General features: G+C 45.0%; 1 protein-coding gene across 11 annotated transcripts in view; it reads right to left on the bottom strand.

Moving 5' to 3' along the window:
* The window catches only part of GATA6 (GATA binding protein 6), a 178,437-nt gene that overhangs the window by 152,739 nt on the left and 145 nt on the right, over positions 1–25,553 (bottom strand). For 8 of the 11 annotated variants that reach the window (XM_074352573.1, XM_074352564.1, XM_074352572.1 and 5 more), the window contains exons 2-6: positions 23,014–24,173; positions 18,564–18,730; positions 14,913–15,038; positions 13,972–14,059; positions 13,773–13,876 (exon numbers count right to left, since the gene is read on the bottom strand). In XM_074352573.1, the coding sequence (XP_074208674.1) occupies positions 13,773–13,876; positions 13,972–14,059; positions 14,913–15,038; positions 18,564–18,730; positions 23,014–24,136 (1,608 nt within the window). In that variant the 5' untranslated portion in view covers positions 24,137–24,173. Of the gene's footprint in view, positions 1–13,772; positions 13,877–13,971; positions 14,060–14,912; positions 15,039–18,563; positions 18,731–23,013; positions 24,174–24,392; positions 24,871–24,893; positions 25,251–25,553 lie in introns of those variants that run through there. The other 3 variants (XM_074352565.1, XM_074352566.1, XM_074352567.1) reach the window with 3 other exon arrangements.

The raw sequence follows: 25,553 nt of genomic DNA, 5'->3' as shown, positions 1-25,553 counted from the left end.
TTTTTTAAATAACACAAACTTAAAGACTTAAACCGTGGGGCTTTGGGTGCCTTAAAAAAGCAAGTTTCACAAACTCATTGAGATGTCTAAAATTTAATAAAGATACTTGTGAAAATTCTGAAATAGATAAAACAATCCTGGTATAAACATGCGGATTACCTTTAGCCTAGAACTTCTACTGTAGGCAAACTCAGCATAGATCTAGATTTAACCCCCAGGGAAATAAACAAAAGGATGGATTATACTCAATCAAAAAAAGTCTTTGTTTTAGAAAAGAGCTATCATATAACCAGAAGCATGAGCTCCCTTATAAATGATTAATGTCAGACCCACTTTGTATGACCCACGTAGCCCCCCTAGAAGCACATGCATTTATCTGACTAAATCTGACTTCATCACAGCAAGTGCTCTTTTCTGAAATGGAGAGGGTGCCTGGAATGGTCCAGAAAGCAGCCCACCTCAAATGGCCAGAAGGGCCGAGCTAGCAGAGGGGTCTGCCGTCAGCCACGGGGAACGCTGGGCATGGGGGCTGTGAGCCCCCGAGACAATAGCTTCCCAGAGGAGCCCTTAGGTTGTGTGGGGAACCCAGACACACACACTCTTGAAAGTAAGACCACTCAACAGTTACCATGAGAGATGAGTGTCTGAGGCAGGGAGGTGGGTGGAACAAGAAACTAGAAAAGAAATCGCAGAGGGAAAAGGATTCCCCGGGGGCCAAGGGACCAGCTTGGGCTTTCAGATTCTACCCTGGTTCAGCCACCCACCAATGTGGTCACCTCCTTGGGAAACCAGCCCTACCTCAAGTACGTTTGTGACAATTAAGTGAGCTGTCTTTGTTGCAGAAGCGTCAGAATGCCTTGCCATGTTAAACATCCCATAAATGGAAGCCTACTGCTACCGGTGAGGAAGGGGTGTTCAGAACTGGAAGTATGCAGGATGCAGGGAGTCCTGTTCATGAGACAAGACAGCTGAAAGCGAAAGATATTTTATTAAGCAACGAGTCAGAAGAGAATCTGGAAGAGGGAACCAAAAGGCCTGATCTAACTTTCTGTGCCTCAGCTTCCTCACCTAGAAAATGGACATAAAGAGGCACCTATGTCAGGAACAGGTTGTTGCAAGAATTAAATTAGATAGTATATGTAAAGCCCTTGCAAAAGTGACAGACGACAGTAGAGACTAGATCCATACACGCTACTATTAGAAATGTGTTATCATGGTGAAGAGGAAGGAGCGTGGACCTAACTGAATGTCCCCAGTGTCATCCTTCACCAGGTGAGTTGCCACCATCACTGAGTGGGGGCAGCCCTAAGAACTTATCCAGAATTAAGTGGAAACCACCTCAATGATGACCTTCTCCTAATCGTTACTGACAGCCCTTCACAAAGAGAAAGCCAGGCGCTTCCACAGCCCTAAGGGCTCACTGACCATTTTTCAAATCAGCCACATTAAAGAAATCTTACCACCTTGAACATTATTCTTGCACCTAAACTACAGTCCCAAAAGCTACTGTTTAAGTACCTATTGTCTTCTTTGTTCAGACAAAAAAAAAAATAGTCCAGCTATATGGCAGGCAAACCCCAATTTACATGAGTGATGAACTCCCAAAAAAACAGCAGCTCGTTTGAGGTTGCAACATCTGAGTCTGTCAGAAAAAAATACAATAAGCACTGGTGCCCAAGGTTTGAGAACCTTATTTTTAAGTGGTGTTATACTATTTAAGCATGAAATGCTACAACGTGTAGCATTTATTTTTGTGTCATCATAACTCAATAAAAAATAATTTAAATTTTATGTCACGATACACAATGATATCATCATGATGAGAGCTGATGAAATTTGATGGGACTGATGACCCCAGTTCCCCCATCCCTGGATGGTGGGGCCATATTCTGGTACACGCCTTAGAAGGCAGTCAGCACAGCCATCAAGAACTTTATACCCTACTTAACTCGGTAATTTCACTTCTGGAAATGGGTTATAAGGAAAGAATTCACAGGGAGGGAAAGATATCCATTGCAGGGTTACTTATAATAATGGAAACCATGGAAATAATCTAATGTCTCATAAAATGGGGATGGTTTGGGAAAGCAAGGGACATCCGCTCAACGAACTATTATGCAATTATTAAAAATAATAAGATCATGCAGCAAAATGGAAAAAATCCTGTAGGGCAATGTTGAGTGAAAAACAGCAGGATATAAATTCTAACTAGGTCATAATTACAACTGACCCATGCACATGCAGAAGTATTTCAAGGGGACCCAGGTGGGGGGTGGGGGACAAGGGCACCATGTGAGAGGGCCCAACCTATCAGCCGTCTGTACTTTGCTTGTGAACTTTTTACTTGAACGGCACAGTGCAGTCTCACTCTGGGGAAGGGCAGAAGACATTAGCACCAGAAACGTGAGGAACCAGCCCTTGAGAGATGAGTCAGCCTGGACAGAGGCATAAAGTAGCATGAAAAATAGTAAATAATCAGAGTGGAGGGAGGATTGGAAGGGCCCCCTCCCCCGACGCACCCCTGAAGTCAGCCCCTCGCCGTTACATGAAACCAGGCTCCAGGCACGAGAGAACACCAAGCACGGTACACAGAGGGGTTTAGCGTATCTTGTGCTCTTGAAACTGGCACTGTAACTGCAGAAGTCTAGAATGGGCACCACCACTCTCCTCAAGAAACCTGGCCTGTCACATTGTGCATCTTAAGTGCCTTTCCCTCACTGGGGATATTCAAGAGCTACCTCTTGAGAGTCAGTTTAATTTGGGGAGAAAAATCAGAGATGACTTATTATGCCCCTAGACCCAGTATACACACACATACATATACAAAGACAAATTTAAATGTCAACTGATTAAGGTTTTCCCACATCTAGTTAAATCCCTGAAAGGATCAGATCGCAGACATCCCAACGCAGCCAGAGCAGGCAGGTCAGCAACCTAAATCACCATCAGCTTAATCCCCGGGACGTTCAAAAACAGAGGAGGGTGCTTTGAACGCCCACAGTTGAACCATCCTTCCTTCTTTCAGAGGCGGCTCGGGCAGGCGGAGGTCCTGGCTCTTTCCCGGATCAAAGTGCAATGTGAGGGTGGAGCAGAAATCTGTTCTGTGTTTCCACTCACAGCTTATGGGCCTCCACCCTCCCCCAGACACTGAAAATGGAGGCACTTCCTGTTGAAAGAATGTGTTATCAGCACCAGACCCAGCCCGGGCTTAGTGCTGAGAGCAGGCCAGGGCAGGTTAGGTGGGAGATCCAGAGCAGTGGGCTGGAAACTGGCCTCCTGAAGGAATAAATGACTTCAGGGACAATATGTTGCTGCAGACGTGGCCATGGAAAATATCCACCAGCCTGGGAAGTAGCACAGCTCCTCTTTTTTTCCTGTAACTATAAGCCTTTGCTCATTTTTGGACCTGTATCTGGAAGCTCAAAGATTTCTGACAACGAACTCCTGGAGTCAGTGCCCAGCAGTGTCCGGCTCAGAGTGGGCTCACCGACAATGTTAGTCCTTTTCTTTTCCTTTACTTGTCATTTTCCATCATAGACAGGCCCAGAGACAGCCCCCCACGATACCCACACAGCAGCTCTGGAAAGGCAATCAATACATCCCAGCAAAGGAAAACCTTAAAGGACACAGCCTTCCCAGAAGAATAAAGGTTCTCAGGCTTATGAATTATAAATTTCACTTTTGAAGAAGAAAACAAACAAAATAAAACAAGAAGAGCCGGCTGGTGTGTGCTTGGTCCACCATGCTGTAATCTCTCAGTGCAGCCTCGATCTGGAGAAACAAAACGTGGCACCCCAGGCAGGCTGGGGGTGAGTGTGATCATTCCCAGAGCCCAGGACTTTGAAGACGATTACACTGTCTCCTTAGCTTGAATTCGGGCTGTCAGCTTCCATGGCCTCTGATCTGTCCTTCCTACACATCTAAGTAAGTTGTGGTTACGGCTTTTCCTTGTGTGACTGTGTGAGGGGAAGCCAGCCGTCCCTCTCTGCCAAAGCCCTCTTGTCTGCTTTCATAACCTCTAGGTTAGACCCTGACAGTGCCTGATAGCAGCCTTCCTTAAAAGTAAAATTAAGAACTGTGCAAAAGTTCCAACACAGGAGAAACACTTTCAGATAAACCCTAACTTCCACTCTAAAAACCACGGCCATTTCAGTTTGGATGGAGGTAACAGGACCATACACAAAAGTGACCCAATGAGAGTTGAGGAGGTGACACAGGAAGATACACAAACGCAAAGAGGTTCTGTCTCCCCCAGGACATGTGAAAACCATCAATCACAACAAAACCCTCGAAATCTCCCATAACGGCTCAATAAAGCTCAAGAAGGGAGAGTCACGGTCACCTCAGCTGATGACCTAACTCAGTGTTTAGCAGAATGGTTTATTTTTTTGTAATTTAGCAAATTCCTTACTGAGGAATGCCCCCATGACCCCCTTGCCCCTTCTGGGCCTGAGCCGGCCAGGTTGTAGCCATTCCCGAGATGCTGCCCTTTTCAAGGAGGAAGAACTTGTCTACACACACCATCTACTCTGGACAAAGAAGCAAACTGCTTTATGCGTCTGTACACACTCAGACAGCAGGCATGTTGTGAGACAGACAGGCATGGCCCAAAGTTTCTAAGTACTCTGGACTATCAGTAAAATACTGATGCACATATATAAATTACAGGGGAAAGGGTTTGTCCCACAACTTGAAGTCATTAGTGTGCTATAGAAAAAGTTTATCTTCTAAAATGAATGCATGCCTCTACTCTAGTCAAATTAAGAGGCAAGATTTAAAACCTGGTTGATTATGATCTTAACTTTTAAAAACTGGCTTTTTAGGAAATTGGACAAGCAGCCTAACACCGTGGTCCAAGAACTAAGCAGCACTCACAAGAAAGCATCATGAAAATGCTAAGAATCATAATGTATGAAAAATTGTCGCTTTCAGGGAAATAAAAGTATTTAAATATGGTTACATTGTTAACACAATAGTTCTACATCTCTAAATCTCCCCCATTAGGAGAGTTAGGATTTATTTCTAATGTCTTGGGATAAAAAAAATGCCATGTGAATAAAGCACATCGCTATTAGCTTCCAAGGTCATATTTAAATAGTGCTTTTCTACTTGAGCTTCAAAGAGGTCTGCAGGCATCTCCCACTTATGCTACACAATACTCCTAAGAGGACCAGATGGTAGGAATTATTTTTCCCCTTTAGTAGAAGCGGGAAAACAGAGGCTTTACAAAACCTTGGCGGCTTGCTAGTCACACACAAAGCTGGAGCTAGCACCCGGCTGCCTGGCTGTTTCCTTCCAGCTGCTAATCCGTGAACCCCCAGAATAAACTTCAGACCATATTCAGGCTTCACCATGAATCAAGTGACTAAACTTAATGAGAGCTTTAAATGAAAAGTATTTGTGTTTAATAGGATAAAACTAGGATTGTGAAGCATGTGCACCAGCTCTGGTGAAACCATGCCATGCTAACAACCACCAAAGGGGCAGCACACTAAGTAAACTGTCATTTAAACATCGTCAGATAATAACTTCGAATTGTTTACTCAAGAGACTTCAACAGGACACTGAAATCAATACCTGTTATTTGCTCAAATCTTTCTTAAAATCTGTGGTCAATAAAATAATCTCTTCGTGCTCTGGCTCACAAACTCTTAAATACTGGCCCTGGTATAGTAGAGAGCTGAATTATGAATGATCGCTTACATCAACACCTGTCTTTGAAGATGCTTTTTAAAATTATTAAAATTTCAGAGAAAATTAACAGATAGGTCTGAACACAGAGCTAACAGATTGTATTTAATTCATATCCATTAGATCTTCATATTGCTAGTAACTCCTTTGGCAGACACCCATGAAATGCATAATAAATTACTTTTGTTCCAGTAAAGGAATTCATTTTCTTCGAAGATTCATTTAGCAATAACATTTCAGAGCATTCTAAGCCAGATTTCTTAAATTTGGCCCTGTTTTCCCGTAACATTATTTCATGGTTTGTGACAATTTTGTATATTCTTTTAGAGGGAAGGGTGGGGGAACTGCAAAGCATCCATAATCAGCAAAGAAAAATTGTGTTCTGAGATAAAGTCTTCTAACCCGAGGCCATATGAAAAGAGTGACACTCTGCCTACATTTAGTCTTTACCTAGCATTCTGGCTTTCAGATTGTGATGAGTCACTTATTAAATAAACCACAGTCCTGTGACAAATTGGGTAGGCATATATGTTATAAGCTATTTAAAGAGCAATACAGTTTTGCTGTTTCCTAATATATATATATACACACACGGAGTCATTGGATATTAATATAGCACAAGGTATTTCTAACCACTCCTCACCATCCTTCAGGACATATGCACGCGTGCACACACACAAGGAAAAAAAAGAGGGAAGTCTAGAAAAGGCCTCCAGATCAAAATGAAAGTATGTGAACTCCACATGCTTCAGCGTTCCCTGCCAGGGTGACGTGTGACTTCCACGGCGAGGGCCGATGTGGTCAGACAGGAACGTGAGTGAGTTATTAGGAAGGGCTGCGAAAGAAGAAAGAAAGGGAGCCTGGCACGTAAGGAGCGTGAAGATAAAATGCCAACAAAATATTTATGTTCATGGCTTGCAGCAAGTGGCAAGTGGGATATTAATAACCGTGATGATTGGTCGACTCCCTGGGAGCGGTGGGAGACGTCGGTTCCAGCCGCGGCTGCAACACGGGCTGGTTTGGTGACCTTATGGAGTCACTCCGGGTCCTGGTTTATAAATGAGGCAATAATAATACCTAACTGCAGCTCTCTCACAGACCCTGTTGGGAGATTAATGCCTTTTTAAATTCATTTAGAAAAAAGTATCTTGGACTATAAACTCTGGGAAAAACAAATGGACATTTGCTTCTTAAGAAATGCCTTTTTAATGATTTTTTAAAAATTAAAGTGAAAGCAATTTGGACATTCTGAAAGTTCCAACTAACTTAGCACTCACTGTGTATGGGTTTAAATCACACCACCAGAAGGACTTTAGCACTATAATCTTGTATTTCATATTTTAAGAGAGACTCTCATCACACTAGGCACATAACAGTTAAATTTTACTGCCTATTATTTTTCCTATTACTTGACTAACACAAGTCTTAGGACTACATTTTATTGACTAAGTATAATGTTTAACAAGAAAATTTATATAATGTGCCTTATATATTTCCTTATGAGCAGATCACTTCTCTGGAGCTATTTTCCTGGCCTTCTTTGATGCTGATATTACTAACCAAATTAGATTTCTTTAAGAAAATGTTATTTCTTCTCTCTAGAGACTTCAATATCACATATACTCTCACATATTAAATCCAGTGTGCCATAGTGATAAAAAACACTGGCTCTGCATCTGCCAGACTTGGGTCCAAATCCAAGTCACGTTTCTTAATTCAATACATAATCTTGGGCCTATTACCGAGTCTCTCTCCACCACGTAGAAATTGGAAGCAAAACACCTCATTTGTAGAGTGACAATTGGGAGTAAAAGAGAAAAGGCACATCAAACACCAGGCATGGAAAAGGTACTTGACAGAAGCTGATTTCCTGCTTTCCTACATCCACTGTCTTATAAATGAGAAAGTACGGGAAAGGGAGAAAACTCCCCGAAAGCACCATAATGATTCATCTAGAGACGAATCCACTAGTGCCTGGCGCTCGGGAACCCTACAGGCGCGTGTGGAAGAGTCAAGGTAAGAGTTAAGCAGAAACTTCTGTTCCTACTCCAGCAGCCTCTGGAATCTTCTCTTCACGTTCAAGTTCCTCTGAGTGAAAGCAACTTGTCCATATGTAGATGCTTTGTGAATGTTCCTTTAGTTAATAATAGAAGCTATTTTGTGACCAATCATAATGTCATAGTAAATCCAAAGTGATTCAACTACTCGGAGAAAAAGACAATAGGATATAAATGTGCTCATAGATATAAGCTATGTGACTCAAGTGATGTTTTCCAACTTTTATCATAGGATGCAAATATTAACATATAAAATAAAATCTATAAAAAGAATTTTAAATGTTAACCTGCACAAGTACTCAACTCTTCTTCAGAAGGCCTTACAAAGATATCCAGATATCCCAACAAGGCTCAGTCCCTAAATCACTGCCCGCCGGCTATAAGCACTTAACTATTTCAGACTGCTTCTAGTACAAGATTTAGCACCATGCAGCTCAGTGGTATTTCTCCTGACAAGATCACTGAATAAGGTTATTACCAAGCAGTGACTGAAGAAGGGAAGCAGGTCTGGCTAGGCACACGGTGTCCCAGAAGGATAAATGAGGCAGGAATGAAGATACCTACTTAACATCAAGAAACTGACCAAAAATGGGTAGGGGCTGCCGAAAAGCAGAGAACCAGAGAGGAATCTGAGATGAGGTCTGGGTCTCAGTCTAAGGACGCCTGCCTCTCTTTGTGGAAGCTATCTGTCACCAACAACAAACCACAAAGGTGAGGGAAAGAATTCCTATCACTAACACATCATCCCTAAGACGTTTCCATTCAAGTGTCACCAGGCAGCCACCCTGAAACCATCTTGCCCCGAGGAGCCCTGGGGACCAAGAAACTAAACATTCTAAGTCCTGAGGTCAGGACACATCACCAGCTCGGAGGAAGTAGTTTTCCTTACTTATTGTGAGAGGAAACCCTGCTTGTAAAATGTAGAAACAGGAGCATGCTAGCATTTGCTGGCATCAACAATCAAAACACTCCCAGTTAAGAATGTTTTAATTGTTGGACCATAGCGTAGCAAAAACACATTCATCACTGCACTGGGTGTTAGAGAAAGACCATCTTTTAGAAATGAATGTAGTGTGGATCCTACTTAAGGCTGACTTAATATTGACTTCAAACAGCTTTAATTATCTGCCTTACATCTAATTTATCCACCTCATCTCCTGCTTTTGGCTTTTTACACCCTACAGTCCAGCCATACTGAATTCCTAAAATTATGTCCCTGAAGTATCATAGCTGCCCATGTTCTTCTCCTTCCTAGAGACACCTATCCCAGTTTTTCCCCTGCAAACACCCCACTCAACCAATCCAAATGTCCTCTCCTCTGTGAAGCCATTCCCAGCTCTGCAGTCACAATTCACAGCTCCCCACTTCGTTGCTCATTTTAAAGCACTTCCAAATCTGAGCAGCAGTAAGAACTGTCTCTACGTAGGTGCCCCACCACTACCACTACCACTACCTATGTTAGGAACAATCCAACATCCAGAACCTTGTTTTACTCAATGGTAAACAGGGCCTCCCACGGCCCAATACTTCTTAAATGGAACAATGACCATAAGGCAAGGGCTAGTCAGAAATAGTTCACCTCCGTCTATTTCAACATTACATATTTAATGATAACGTCAACATATTTGCAGTTTTAATACAAACTTAAGTGGGTTTTAATTTCTGTTAAATAATTATAGAACTACTTTTAGGAAGGCAAATTATGCTCAGTGACTTCTTATTCTGAGACATTGCCTTACTGCTCATTTTACCACCAGATTAAGCCTTCCTGTCCCAAAGGAAATTAAGAAAAATACCTTTTACCTTTAAAAGTGGGGCATTAAGTTAGAAAGTTTATATACATTATTTTACATACATATGTAACTATATATACAAGTTTTTTATATACATGTATGTGTGTGAAGTATCCTCTAGTTTTATAAAATTTTAGTTACTTGTCGTAAGAGGGATAGGAATATAGAGACTACTTATTAAACCTTATTTGGAAATAGAATGTTACCATATTTGCCTCCTAAGAATAATAACAATGAACACTGTAGAATATAACTCAGTCAATAAATGGAATTCAATGAAAGATGTAAATATTCTTATAATCCATAGAGAATATAAATACCAAAGAAAATCTGGTGTGTATTTGGGTCATTTTTCAGTAAATCTACACATGAAAGAAAATTTTAGACAGAAAGATTATTCTGGGGAAATTTATCTTTAAGCTCAAAAGTCACAAAAATTAATCAACTCTATCAAAAATTAAGTTCAGCGTATTTCTTAACACAAAGACTTCCCATACAAGAAACTGATTAAGTTTCTAATCAATACAGAAAAAAATAAGGAAAAAATGAAAAGTAATAAGGTCCAATGAATAGCAAATACTATATAAACGAAAGCAAATAAATCACTTATTGCAACTTAAAAAAAAGAATTCCAAAGGAGCAAGACGGGGGCTACTTTAACACCAGGCTGTGCAGGAGCAGCAGCAGGTCTTCCTGTTCTCACCCAGGAAGCTGCCCTCCCAGCTGCCCCCAGAACCTACACCTGCACAGCCTGCAACCCAGAAACTGAGTCACAAGGGAGCTGAGTTAGCAACCTGATGACCACCAGAAGGAATAAGACAGAGGTCTAGTTTTTAAAAAACGCAGAGGAGTAAAAGCACGTAAAGAGAAGAAATGCCAAAAAGTCAACGAAATGAGGCTTCAGAGCAGTGCAAAAATGATTTTCATGGCACTTAGACATTTGTTCTGGAAGAACACTGTGTCCTAGGAGTCCTGTCCACACCTTCACTCCTGCTGGGGAGGGAGCCCTGGAGCCCCCACTCTCAGTGCCTTCCTCCAGTACACTCAGGCCCTGCCAGACTTGCTCGGAACCAGGCTACATGCTGACCTGGTACCACCACTGAATACACCCACATGCAAGGCAGGGCAGGGCCATCAGGGCTTAGAAGAAGCCTGCTGGAAACGCCTCCTGGTGATCTCCTAAGCTGACTTCCCAGAGAGGAATTAAAAGAGCAAGTGTGATCCTATGCTGCAACAGTCTCCGACTTCTGTGCAGTAACTCACAATCATTAAGGAAAAGGTGGAGGAGCAGCTATGTTGCCACTTAAACATCTCTACATAGAACGTGTGACCCCAGTTTCCTTGTTCCCCTGGGAGTATGTCAAAGATTGCCCTTTGTTTTGTAGCTGGTTGTCCCTATTAACCTAAGACAACCCTGCACTACTAACTTCCAGTCACAGGGGCCGCTGGAGATCAGCAGGACAGACCGTCATCACAGGAAGCTTAACTGCCACACTGAAGAAGGCACCTCCTACTGCGTCCCAGATACATCCTTGCCACGTGGATATAACAGCCCCTCACCTATGACACCTCACAGAATCCCATAAGCAAGCAGTCAGCTGCCCTCCAATATCATAAACTGGGACCCAAAATGAGAAAATGAAACATCTTTTGTCAACAGAACGCCTTTCACAAATGCTTCTGCCCCACGGCTCCTCAGCTGCCATGCTGACCACAAGGAATCCACCGGCCCAGAGAAGGCTCTGAAAAGTGCCAAGGGACCAACCAAAGGACACACACTGGCACCCCCGGGGAAACCACTGAGTCTACTATAATTATTCTTGGAGGGGGACAGTTTCCGAAGGCAGCCAGCAGATTGCCAGGTAGGCCTGGTTCCCACCACAACCACATCAGGTAGGCACTGATGGAGGGAGACATCCGGGATGGGCTCACCGACGGCAGAAAACCCACTAGCCCCGGTGCCAGCCAGGCCAGGAGGGCTGGATCCCCGGAGGGAGGAAAAGAGGGAAGGCAATCCTCCAACCCCCCCACCCCAACCCCGGTGTTTCAAGAAAAGCATTTCAGAGGGAGGCCACCTGGACTCGGAGAACTGCCTCCCTGTCTGCAGCTCACACAGCTGCTCCTGTGGAGGCTGCCCGGGCTCTGGGAGTGACAGGGAACCTGCAGTAAAAGACCTTGTAGGGAACTGTTCTCCGACTCCCCCAATCTCTAAAGTACTTTTTAAAGTTTTTTTTTTTTTTAATACTAAAATTGCCTTGCCTCCTGGCCTCTAGTAGGGAACTGAGCATTCCCCCGAAGGCTCTGGCCAGCCAGCCGCCTCTGGCTTACTGGGTCCTGAGTGAGAGATGCCCGGACACCAAAGTTGCCCTAGGACCAGCTGCAGAACTCCTGAGGTCCCCTACCAGACAGGCCCAGGCCAGACCCCATCACTGCCTTTGCACTTTTCCTCCCCTGGAGGGCAAAACTGATCAGACTTGCAAATAGCCAATTTTGAAATTTTACATCACAAAACCAAGAGAGCAAAACAGACTCCACCCACTATGGTTCCAAAGCCCATTGTTGGGCAAATATCTCTATTTCTTCGCCGTTTATCATTCAGATTTAGCTTTTGCCATGCTAAGGCTGGACTGTATCACCGAGCTGGCAGTCCACATTTCAGACAGACACTGAAGCCGAGACCAAAACCCTGGCTGATCAACACTCTGGAAAACCACAATACTGCACTGTTTTGCTTCATTTAAGCTAGATAACTGCTTCTGAGGGCTTAGAGCATAATCAAGAAGATTTTAAAATAATGTTGATCTTTTCAGTTCCTCACAAGTAACTGTTTTATTTACCATTTTAGATCCTTAAAGTTACATCTTACTCTCCTGTAAAACCGTCATTCACCAGAGTCCACCTTTAAAAAGAATAGACACGTTCTTTAAGAACATGTGTCTGCAACAAACAGAAACAGAAAGGTTTTTTTGCCTTGTGAAACTCCAAAAAACGTCTCATTCATGAAGGAAAAAGCCCAAGGGTTTGAGTCAGAGGGCAAATAACAATATCAAATATAGTTTTAAACAGTTCTTTTAAAAAAATTTAATGCTTAATTTTTCTTTGTTTAAGCCAGTAAAAATAATGACGAAAATCTACGGTTCCTAGTTCAAAGACACCTTGAGAGCAGCAGTTTAATTTTACCTGCAGCACAAATTTCCAAGCCCCACCCCCAGAGGCTCTGACTCAGAAAACCCAAGGTGGGGCCCAGGAATCCGTAGTATTTCAAAGTACCAGAAATAATGCAAAATTAATTGTGGAAAACAATTACTAAGTATGTAGGGATTGTAATGCTGATGTTTCGTCCTAAACTAGTCTCAGTGTAATCCTGCGAATCACCTGGGGCACCCGCCCAGGTCCCACCCTGGGTATCCCTGAGGACCCGGGTGAGGCCGGGTCATTTCTAAAGGACATTCCAGGTAAATTTGGGAAACATGAGGGTGGGAAACTGCTCTTCACTTGAGAAAAACTGAGTTTCAATCAGTTTTACTGAAACTAAGTCTGTGATCTTCACAAAGAGCCTGGCTGGCATCCTTGTCCTCTGCATAAATCACTCACAAAGCGAATTGCTTACAGGCAGGTCGCAAGGTTGAGGTAGGCCTGGGTACAATTAGGGTGCATTAGAAGAAGGCAATGCTGTCTAGCCCAGCAGGACAGTTAGGGGAAGATCTGTGAATACAGCAGCACGTGACGCATTGTGATGCACTTTGCTTTGGGTAGATTTAAAAAAAAAAAAGGAAGGAAGAGAAGAGAAAAGAGAGGAAAAGAAGGCTGGAGATGACAGGACAAACAAAAGCAATCTGAATGTCATGGACACTGGGATATATGAAACCACTGAGCTGGTACTTTTTCTGATCTATATTATAAATATATATATAGATAGACAGACAAATATAGGTATCAACACAGATAAAAAACAGGAAATAAAACAATTTAAAGCACTTCAAACCAAAACTTCTTGCTTTTACTTGGGTCAATTTAACCATAAAAAAATGACGTAGCTCTTAATTAAGAGGTTTGTAAAGTACTTAAGTTTGTCATTTTGTTGACAATTAAATGTAATTTCCTCTAAAAACTATTCTTAGGTATCAGCTACCTACACTGAACTGTTGGTTTAGATTATTGTACTACCAGATAAGATAAAATTTGAGATAATATACCAACTCTCCAGCTTAGAAAGAGTCTATACACTTACCCCCGAAGCTGTCGGTTGTGTTGTAGGGGAAGTATTTTTGCTGCAATCATCGGAGTTAGAAGAGGTGGAAGTTGGAGTCATGGGAACAGAATTATTGCTATTACCTGCAATAGTCAAAATTGACCTCATAAATACACATATACTCAACTGCTAAGGTTGGCAAATACTTTACAGTCAAATAGCATTTTGTTATATTTACCAGAGCAAGCTTTTGACTTATTTATGTTCTTAGGTTTTCGTTTCCTGGTTTGAATTCCCTCTTTTTTCATAGCAAGCGGTCGAGGCACCTAAAAAATTTCACATAGGCCATAAGTTTAATAAATATATTGAAGAAAAACCAAACTAACTAAAGACCCAACATCAGTACTGAAAGCCCTCATTTAAAAGAACTTGGCATAAATTTCAATCCAATTTTTATACACACTTCATAGATTTCAGCTGCACAAAGACTACACTTTCCCCATCAAATGCAGAGATTCCTCCAGAAAAAAATGGGGTGATTTGCCAGGGAGAATGTATTCCTTCAACTTAATGTTTATTGTTTTAAATAACTTCAATTACAGAGTAAAACCACTGAATACATACTTTTATTTCAAAGAGATCATGTATTGTTTTTCTTACATATACCAAGGTTATTTTTCTTTTTTAAAACTGATGTATTTATAATATCCTGTGCTATCCTTGTGCCAACTATAAGTGTCAAATATATTATTACTTTTTGTATAAAGTATTTGATTATATTCAAAATTTTAAGATACAAACTAGTTTAACTTTAAGATATAAACTAGTGCACTTCTAGTTTGTTCCATACTTTTTTTCTTCTTAAATGTACTACTTTTTAAGGGGTTAATACCATGTTATCAATTCTAAAATATACATTTCCCACATTTTGGTATTTCTAAAATTGGGATGTCCTACTCTGGATGTGCGAAAGTTTAATTGGCAGCATTTTGTTTGTTTCTTACTAGTATGTAAGATAATAGTTTCTATTATAATTAACAGGACCCTCAATTCACAAAAGTTCATATAGAATATCAGATTTTTCATTTTCATGCCCTCTCCTTTGATTTTATTTTAACTGAAACCATGTACAAACAAGACACCAGACACGTATACACATGAACAGAGTATGCAGCGCACCCCATGGAGTTTCATGTAGAGTCCACAAGCATTGCACACGGGTTCACCCTCAGCGTTTCTGCGCCACAAAGTGGTGGTTGTGGTGTGACAGTTGGCACAGGACAATCCAAGCCGCCGGGAGGAAGGCTAGAAAGCAGCAGAAGAAAGTTAAGTGTACAGATACAAGTGGTTTGTATGCATATGCTACATACATCACCATGTCTCGTCTCTGCCATCAACAAGCATGTACCTGGTTATTACAAATAAGAGGTTCCCTGAGAAAAAAGTTGAAGTGTAATTAGGTTGCCCTTTCTGGACCATAGAGTGCTCCATCCAATGTATACGTTTGACTTGCTCCAGCCTATTAGCATAGATTACAGCAGTCACAATGTTGCCAATGACTGCACGCATCACACAGTTGTCAGAGGCCTGAGATATAAGGGTAAGGAAATGCAGTCAAAAACTGCCTGCCAATGTGTTAAATGACTTAGGGGAGTCCCCACCTAATCTGAAAACTGAGATAATCAGTTCTCAGATATTTGCAGAGGAATAAACCAGAAATTGTAGAAGGGCTGATATGTATTAATAGAAATGGATTTTGGAAAATGCACAAAATTTTTGTAAAATATATTTAATACATCTCATTAATTATCATGACCGCCTATTGCCTGAATTTCTGTATTATCCATTTTACAAAGGAAATGCAAATTTTACAACATGGTGTTAGTGCTGACATTGTCTTATATATGGTGATACTGCTATATTTTATTACTGTCAGTATAGTACTCAACTTTTGCTCAAAGGGTTAAATGGTATTATCAGAAAAGACCAACAGCCTGGCATTGTCACTCTGATTTCCCTGTTCCCTTTATACCCATAACATCCTTAAATGGAATTTATTTCCTCTAAATTATTATGTGTGAATTATAAAGAGGGGGAATTTAAGCTAGGATAAATTTCTGCCTATAGTGGCAAAAATCTAAATTTGTCTTTAAATTACCTAGCCAGGCAACTAAAAATTGTGCCATGACTATGGGGAAAATCCAGGGACCAAAGCAAGTTGAAAGATACAGAATCAGGGAAGTCAGCCATGATGATTAATTTAAGAAAATATAAAGAATGGAAAACAAAAATATAGATTGAGCATCTATTGAACATTCAGGTTAAAAGACAGATTTCCAAATTCTTTGTTGGCAGATTTAAAAACTAAAATTGAATTTTGCATTTACAATTCACATCCTGTCAATATTACTGCAACATTACCTTTACAGACAAGCTATAAAACCAAAGGTAGACTAGGCAGCCTCTTAACACTACCACATTTTTGGTTGAAATGAGCATGCCTAGCTAACAGAACTATTTGGGGGAATTGCTTTGTTAAAATGATGAAAACATTAAAAAAAAAAAAAAAGTACACACCAGGACTTCTTTATTTCCTTCCCCCAGCCCCAGCCTTTATGGTTAAAAGAAAATAATTTCCCAGGAGAACACTCCTGTCTCTTCATAAATGTGAAATCAGTAAACTAGGGACAGGAAGGTCTTCATTTTATAAACAGGTCATTTATGACAGTTTCCAGTGGAATTTGGAGCCAATGTGAGGCAAACTTGTTATCAGAATTTGCCATTATAACAAAGGGCTTTATGACAGTCAACTGCAGATCATAAGTGAAGTCAGTCCCCATAAACATGTGAAATGAAGGTGAGTGGGTTATAAAAGTTCCTTGTAACGAGCGATCTCAGTTATATTCATCACTGACAAGGAATTCAAGTTACACCATAAATCTCTTATTTTGCAATGTATTACAGGTTCAAATTCACAGTGATTGGTTCTGTATTGCTGGCTAAACAAACTTCGGTTCAATATTCTATTTCTGAGAACTAACCTAGATCCAGCAAAACCATAAATAAGAAGCTCACAAGGAGAAGTAATTGATAGACACACCCTTCAATTGGTATCATTTATAACCCATTTACAAAGCACATTGGCTGACCTTGGTCACTGCCCAGACACCTGCCACACAGAAGGAAAACTAATAGACTCAGAGATGTTAAAAACTGAGGTTTTTTTTTTTTTTTACTGTAAGTGCACAAAACTCACACCACGATCTAAATATGGATGTTACTAGATCAAGTTTATAATGCCACTAGAACCTAAATGGCTCCTATTCTGCCAGTTTTTGCTCAATCTCGAGAAAATATTACCTTTCCAAGCTCAGCTAGTTAGTACTCAGCTCAATGTGCCTTTCCAAAAAAATAAGAATCAGTTTCATTGTTCATACACTAGCTAATACATGAAAACAAGGAACTTCCTTGGAATATTTTCCGGCTAGCACTTTTTCTTTTTTAATATGATGCATGTAAGAAAAATAAAAACTATAGGGAGTCAAGTACTGAAGTTAAAGATGCCCTTTGAAGAGAAGTTTAAGCTGTGGGAGGCTATAACAAGTCTAAGGCACATACACTCATTAAATTAACCTCGGCCACTTTATTTTAAATGCATTAAAAACAAAACAACCATAAAACTAATTGCTTCTCTTTAAGGTGTCAGACTTACATTGTGATGCAATTTCACTCTAATCTATTTAACACAAACAACATGTGCAGCGTTTGTTCCTGCTAATTAGAGTATAACAATTAAATAAATTACTTGGATACTTAAGATGTCTGGCATCTAACTGTAAAATATTTTACTTTAAAAGGTATTAGAGTATGAGAGCTGGGCTAAACAAATGTTAGCCTTACAGTGGGGCTTGTGGAAGCTTTCATTTATTTTCTCTAAACACTAGAGCACTAAATACCCTCTCCTTCTAAAAAACACACATGACAATAAGAGATTAATGCCTGAAGAAAATCAGAATTCCCACACTTTAAAACGTGTGGGGATGGTGAAAATCGTCTACTTGAGAAAAACATGGAGACTGCATTTTTTCTCAAGTTCTATGTAGTTCTCTGAACAGCCAGATTTCAAAATAACAAAGGTTAGAGTAAACAAATTTTTCACCAGACTCAAGGACAATCCAAAAGACGGATGGAATTTGGAGCTAAAACTAGTCTGACTCGGAGAAGAGGTGGAAGGGAACCAGAAGTAGACGGCATAGAATCAAAGGATGTGGGGAGAAAGGGAGGGTGGGTTCCTTGCTGCCGTATTCCATTTGAGGGGGTGTTACAAACAAGCGTGTTTTTTTCAAGAATAAAATCCAAACCAGACCAGGGTCTACAGGGAAGAAAAACTCCTTCCCTCACCTGACCTGGGGAAGTATACTCAGTTTTTCTCCTCAGAGGTTACCATCGTTACTAATTTCTTGAGTCTCCTTTCGGAATTTTTTCAGTGCATTTACAAGGACGCCTAGAGATATGTAAATACAGGGGGATTTTGTACTTTGAAAAGATGGAAGCACACTACACCTTCCCTTTTATCCCGCCATTTAAGAACGTCATTCTCTACATGCAAATTTGGGCAGGAGGCTGCCTTTGTCCCCCGGCCGCTGGTTTCGGGATGATGAAATGACTGGGGAACCGAGAGTCCCGCGGGCCCTGCGCTCGGCACGCCCCGGGCGCCCCCGCGGGGACAGGTGCGGTGCGGCCCGGCAGGCCGGGCGAGGAGACCCGGGGCCCCGCGCGAAGAGCGCCGCTCCGGGCCGCGCCGCGGGGGAGGGCGGCGCTCGCACTCACCACGCGCTTCTGCGGCTTGATGAGGGGCCGGCTGAGGCCGTTCATCTTGCTGTAGAGGCCGCAGGCGTTGCACAAGTAGTGGCCGGTGCCGTCCCGCCGCCACAGCGGCGTCTGGATGGAGCCGCAGTTCACACACTCGCGGCTCTCCGGCAGGTCCTCCAGCAGGTCTGCGGGACGAGAGGCCGGTGAGGTCGCGCCGCGCCCGCCCTCCCCACGGCTCCCCGCCACCCCGCTCCCTTCCCCACCGGCTTTCTGCTCAGCCGCCCAGCCGGGAGCCGGCTGTTGTCCACGCGATCGAGCTGCTGACCATTTACTTGCCCCATACTTCTGCAGCCCTGGGCGCGCCCGACGCAGACCCCAGGGAAATCGGAGACAGAGCTGGAAGCCCGGCCCGAATCATCTGCCTTCTGTCTCCAAGAACCTCAGAGTTGAGATGAGCCGTGGGGAGGTCGGTTTGGGTCCCCTGACCCCTCTTTTCCGGCTGTTCCCAAGTTTTTCAAAACTGAAATCCATCATAATTACAACGTGCCACTTGCCAAACCCCAGCAACTCGTGCAATATTAACAGTGGTCATGACCCCCGCCCCAACCTACAAATATCCCTGGACATGGGGAGGCTGCCTTTTTCACTTTTATCTCAAGTAATTTTTTGAAAGTATTTGCCCTATCTGCCAGCTTTCCCTTTCCTCAATAAAAAAGACAAATGAAATTAGAAATACTGTTCTTGGGCACTTTTGCCAGTTAATTAGAAAATGACTCAGGTCTCCTGGGGTGGGGGGTAGGCACTAAGATTAATAAGCAGAGACAAATGTTTGATTTTCATGCCACAGGGGCCAAACACTAAAATATTATGATCTCAAAGTGAGTCTGATTGCTTCAATCTACAAAATTTCTACAGATGGTTGATATTTTATAGATTCAGAAAATTACTAAGATTGTTCCAATGGTAAATAAAAGTATTTCCTATTTTCCTACACTAAAATTTTAATTCATGCAATCTGTTTAAATTGTATTTGTCATTTTGCTATTTGCTTAGTTTTCTGAAGTTCACAACTAACTTAAACCTAGTAATTAGAAAAAAAAGTCTTTATACTAAATGGTTGCAATCTCTATTACTTCCCCTTGAATCAGTTAAATATGAACAAATTATCTAAAATGAGATATGTATGTATTATGTACTTTTAAGTAGACTTTTAAAGAAGATCTCCTGTTTAGAGTTTTTATGTTTAAATGTTACAATCTGGCTTTCATTCAGGAGCATTTCTGAATCAATTTTTGAAGTAAATATTCAAATAGTTTTATTTGAAGATTGTGTGTACTAGCGAGACTTTCTATTCTTTCTCTTGCCCAAGCAGTTTACAGCTTGTGTCTACCATCTACTTTTGCAAAGATATTTAAATGTGACTTTGGCACACAAAAATCCTTAATTCCATCAATATTAATTTACCCTGCAAAACAGGTCTCCTTCCTCATCAAGAAATGAGTTTAAAAGGAACTACCATCCCACATAACTCGAGTTCAAAGTTGTCATGGGGATACTGCAACTTACAACACATCACAAAGATTTATTCTTCTCCGCCCTAAAAGCCACTATTGACTACGGTAATCAGTAAAATGCTCAGGACTTCAAGGACATTGAAGTTAAACAAGGTATTTGTCTTTGTTGTTGACTTTAAAATGTTACCTATCAGAGCCCCTCTCCATGAAGAAGTGGGACATTCCCTGGAGAACCCAGCCCCATGCCTGGCCTCCTTCTCCCAGGCTGGAAACAATAAAGACTCCCAGGAGAAGATAGTGTGGATGTCCTAGGTCAATCTCTTTAGTCAGCTGAAAACTCAACGACAAAAATTAAAGTCCATTTCGGAGAAATAAAATTTAGGAAGTTGGTTTATTTTTAATTAAGTAAAATCTACAGCTCTCATTTCCCTCCACTTTTTCCCACTAAAATAAGAAAAATGCTACTTTCTATAAACCACAAAATCTGATTGTGATGGAAGCTCATTCACAGGTTGCCCCCTATTCATCCTCTCTCTCCTAACTCGGCTGCTTTGGGTGCCTCTGGGGAGTGAAAGGCTCAGGGGAGAAGGGCACTGCCAGCGAATGTCATCCAAGGACCCAGATTATAGAACCTGATTCCGCGGGAGCTTGGGCACCACTGGACCCGGGGACAGAGCTCATCCTACGACGACTCCCCACCACCCACCACCACTACCAGCACCAGAGAGAAGTGAATGGAGCAGGTTCCCGGAGGCTGTCCGCACTGTGCAGGTTGAGAAAGCTCAGGGATCAGGTTTTAGCCCTGCTGTTTGCTCAAGTCAATTAGAGTGCCTCCCAAAATGGTTTATTTAAAAAAAAAAATCAAAGTGGAGAAGCAGACAATCAGTTAGGAAGCCAGGAAGAGTGGGGCTGGGGGTGGAGGTCTCTCCAGCATGAGAACACCTTAAGGATAAGCAGAGTTAGGGTCATTGCCTCCCCACCCCAGACCCCAGACTGACTTATTCTCAACACCTTCCTGCCTTCTTAAAAGACTCCATGTAAAAGCTGGGTGTTCCCAAACCCCTTTCCTTTTTTCTTTTTTTTTTTTTAACATACTCTGGGTCTATAGAAGATTTTTCTAACTTTGCAGTGTCCTACCTAGAAAGTGAAAAAATTAGTGAAAGGATAGGCTAAGTTTCAAGTGAAAAACTTGACTTGTCTGCAATTGCACCCTCCTGCCTCTATAAGGATTTTCCTCACAAAGTCAATGACTTTAAATCTCCAAAGACTCAAAGATTATGACTTTTGGACTGTTTCTCTGTCCTCTGAAATGCTGGCAGACAAGGGCAAAGCAGTATGGAGATCACGCTAAGGTGTGTCCCAAAGCAGTCATAGCTGCCCCCTACCCAATTCACACAGCTTTTCAGATTCCCTGCTGGATTCCTGACAAAAGCCTCACACCCTAACCACCACCCCCTTCCCATCCTTTGAAGATTCAACTTCTTGTCTCTCTGCTCCCAGGAGCCAGACGTGGGTCCCTATGCAGCAGGAAAGGTGACAGTGCTCTGCTCTCTCCAAACCTCAACAGGGCTCCCACCCACTGCCTCTACATAGACCGTAAAAAGGCAGTCTCCAGGGCCAGCTTTACAGGGGAGAGGAGAGGAAGCCCAATGTTACTGAGAGAGGGTGGTCCAAATCTGATCTTTAAGGCCACTTACACTCAGCTTGTCTCTGAACACAGGCTGGCAATGCCTCACTTGATGCTAACTAATCAGGGACCCTAAGAGACTTGCTATCCCTAAATGAAGGGCTACGAAAATCCCCACCCTGGGGTGTGAGAGCACCAGGTAGGATCATTTGGGCTGATGTGCCTCCTTCATCTTTGCCACCTTTGTGACTCCTGCGGTTCCCCTCAAACAATGGGCAAAATAAACCAACTAAAAAACATTTTTTTGGTCTTAGGAGGCTGTCAGGTTTTATCAAACAAATGAATACAAAGAAGAGAGACCTGTGAAACCACCAAGGACTCAGAATGCTGCGGCCCAGGAAAGAAGCCAACGTGCCTTTTTCAGGCCAGACAACAATAGTTCACACCCTCCCTGCTTGAGCAGGACAAACGCTTTTCAAGACGGGGCATTTCCAGGTATTTTGACAATTGTGTTTTCCCAGTTAGCTCCAAACTGCCCCTGGTCACTGAAATGGAAACCATGAATGGGGCTGGAAACTGGAAAATTGTTGGGCTGAACTCGCAAGACTAGCTGTGGGTGCTCCAGGACCCCTGGTCCCAGCCTGGCAGGCGCAGGCGGGAGCAGCACCCCCAGACACGCGGCTCGCTGATGCCAAGCAAAAGGGCCCCTCCACCAGCTTTCCCCCCCGGACAGTCACAAGGCTGACCTCTCTTCTTTCCCACTCATTGAGGGGCAGGTAGATGCCAACTAGGTCCTTTTCCATTGTAGAGCTCTTTTCAACCTTCTCCTAGAGGAAAGCAAACAGCTTCCGAGAGTTGAACTGGATGAGGCTGTGTGAGAATCTGAGGAGAGGGTGAATCAAATGCCCAACACTCTCCTAAAGTTACCCCCCAAATGGAGTCTCACTCTTTCAACCCACACACACTAGGGTCTGCTACAGGGCTCAGGCCCTGTCAGTTCCCTCCTGGACTCTTTTGTCCCCAGTTGCCCACCCCAGTCACTATTCATCAAATCGCTGGGCCTCCTCCCAGGCACTGAGGTCTATCTGCGCATCTCTCTCTCCCGCGGAAAGGCACTGAGACAGTCCGCAAAACAGAAGCACCACACCAACACTGCCAGGTTCTGGATCACCCTGCTCAGGTCTGCAAATCCTGCCTGGGGCCAGGCCGACTCTGGCACCCAAATAGGAAAGCTCTGGAAACAGGGCGCAAGTCACTGAGCTGCTGCACACCCACTTGCGCCCCAGCGCCTCAGGCCCCCGCCCCAACGCTGTGGCGCGACCCTTACCTGCGCTGGGGCCTCGCGGCACCGGGAGCGGGGCTCCGGCGCGGCTCTGCAGGCTATGCAGCACCGGGGTCTCAAACGGTCCGGCAGGCCAGGCGGGCGTCAGCGGTGCTCCCACGTAGGGCGAGTAGGCGCTCGGGTGGTGGTGGTGATGGTGATGGTACGTCCCGTTCAGCGGCCGCGCCGCCGACAGCGAGCTGTACTGGTGCTCGCGGCCGCCCATGGCCGCCAGGCTGCTGCTGCCGCCGCTCACGCCGCCTGCGCCCCCGCCGCCGGCCGCCGCGTAGCCCCCCGGGTCCCGAGCCGCACCGTTGGCCATGGGCGGGCTGGGGGAGTAGGGGAAGCGCGCAGAGACGTGCGCCGCGGCGGAGCCGGCGCTGCCGGGCCCCGCCGCCCCGCTGCCCGCCGCGCCGCCTCCGCTGCCGTACGGGGGGCTGTCGGCTGAAGCCTGGGGCCAGCCCGGGTGCGCGCCCGCGCCGCCCGCGTGGTTGGCGGGCCCGCTGCTCGCCCCCTGCAGGTACGGCAGGCCGGGCAGCATAGAGCCCACGCGCGTGGTGGGAACGTAGACTGGGGAGCTCGCCGCGGCCGCGGCCGCAGCCGCCGCGGCAGCCGAGTGCACGAAGCCGCCGGGCGCGCCGTCGTAAGCGGCAGGCCCCTGGCTGGAGAGGGCGGCGAGGGTCTGGTACATCTCCTCGGGCTGCTCGGGTGCGAAAGGGCTCAGCTTGGCGCCGCGGCTGGACCACAGCAGCTTGCTGGCGGTCGCGGCCTGGTCGAGGTCAGTGAAGAGCAATAGGTCCTCCCAGCTCGACAGGGCGCCCCCGGGGCCAGAGACCCCGGGCGCCGAAGGTCCGTGGGGAGCCCCAAAGGGATGCGAGGCGTAGGGACTGAGTAGCAGCGAGCGGGCCGTGGGTCCCGCCGCCGCCTCCGTGTCGAGCTGAGGCGTCCTGCAATTGTTGGCGCCGCCGGGGCCGCGTTCCCCACCCCGAGAGCAGCAGGAAGAAGAGGAGGAGATGGGAGAAGGCGGCGTGGAGGGATCCCGAGCTGGAAAGGCTCCGGAGTCGCTGGCGTCCGCAGCCGCGGCCCCGAAGCGCTTCGGCAGGCACCAGCCGCCGTCAGTCAAGGCCATCCACGGTTTGGAGCCGCTCCAAGCTGACTTCTAGCTCCTGAGACCGGGTGGGGAAGGAGACAGGGTCGAGAGGAGAAATAAAAAAGTTATCAAAAGCGTAGGTACAACGTCTCACTTCTACTACGCTCCCTAGCTAATGAGATTCCTCAAAATCTCGTTCCTGCCCCGGGCTCGAGGGGTGGGGTAGGAGAGGGGCATGGAGCCTGCGCAGCAGCCACAGGGTCCTCCCAGGACCGGGCTACCCGCTCTCCCTCACCTGCATCGCTCGGGTCCCCTCGCCTTCCCCTCCCACCTCCTCCGCAGCATCCTTCATTCACGCGCAAGCCAGATCCCAGAGGTGACTGCGAGGCTGGCCGAGGTTTTCCTTCCGCCCCAAAGTGGCTCCCTCCCGGCCGATGGCGCACAAAGGAACTTTTAAAGTAGCTCTGTGTGTTGGCGCTGCCTTATCCCGCCTCAATACGGGAATCCTTCGCCGGGAATGCCACAGTGTGAGGGTTGCCTGCGTGGAAATCATTCGCGCAGGAAAGGCAACCTGTCCCCGAAAACGAAACCGCCGCTTTCTCCCATACTGGCTTTCCCAGAGCTTCCCGGACTGCGCTGACGAGACAGAACGCCGATAGAGAAATGTAACCCAGCCCAAGGAAGGTGGGGCGCCAGGGCGGAGACCTCAGTCTCAGAGCTTAGGGGCACGGGCAGTCCAGGGTGCTTGCAGAGCTGGAGTCTCATGCCCAACCCGCGTCCCCGCCGCGCCGCACACCTTAGATACGGCTCGCCTTTGCAGCCACCAGCGCGTGCGCTCACGCCGGCCGGGCCACCCCGGCCCATCCCGCAGTCATCCCCAGCCGCAGAAAGGCCAGACCATTCCGGAATTGAACGTAGCGGGGTGGAGCAGAGCGCAGAGAAAAGGAGGGGTAAATGCAAGGGGGGACGTAAGACCGCCCTGGAGCCAAGGCCACCCCAAAGGGGAGAGCAGGAAGAATGACAGGGAGCCTAGGAGGGGGTGGAGGAGGGAGGCGAAATGCAGCCGAGCTGGCCTCCTCAGGGCTGCTTCTCCAAATCACTTAGGCTCATCGGAGATAACCATACTAAAATTAATACCCACACACAGACCCGGGCTAGATAGCAAGAAAGAAGTCTCTGCCCGCCTGACTGCCGGCTCCCGCCCCTTTGCGCCGAGATAACTTGGAGATAAGGCTGCGCACAGATAAGCGCTTCGTGGAGAGGAAAAGACAGCAGAAGTTGGTCTGCGGTGTCCCAGGAACCTGGGAGTCGCTACAGCCTGCCGGGAGCGGAGAAGGCAGACACCCTCGGAGCCGCCCGCGGTCCGCAGAGGGCCGGAGAGCCGAGGCTGAGGGGCCTGCGAAGGGTGGGGGGACAGAGGAGGAAAGAGGGAAGCTCGAGCAAGAGAGGAAGCAGT

Source organism: Camelus bactrianus, chromosome 24 (genome assembly GCF_048773025.1).
Source record: "Camelus bactrianus isolate YW-2024 breed Bactrian camel chromosome 24, ASM4877302v1, whole genome shotgun sequence".
NCBI lineage: Eukaryota > Metazoa > Chordata > Mammalia > Artiodactyla > Camelidae > Camelus > Camelus bactrianus.
Note: the sequence above shows the minus strand (reverse complement) of the source record. Positions and strands in the feature narration are given on the sequence as shown.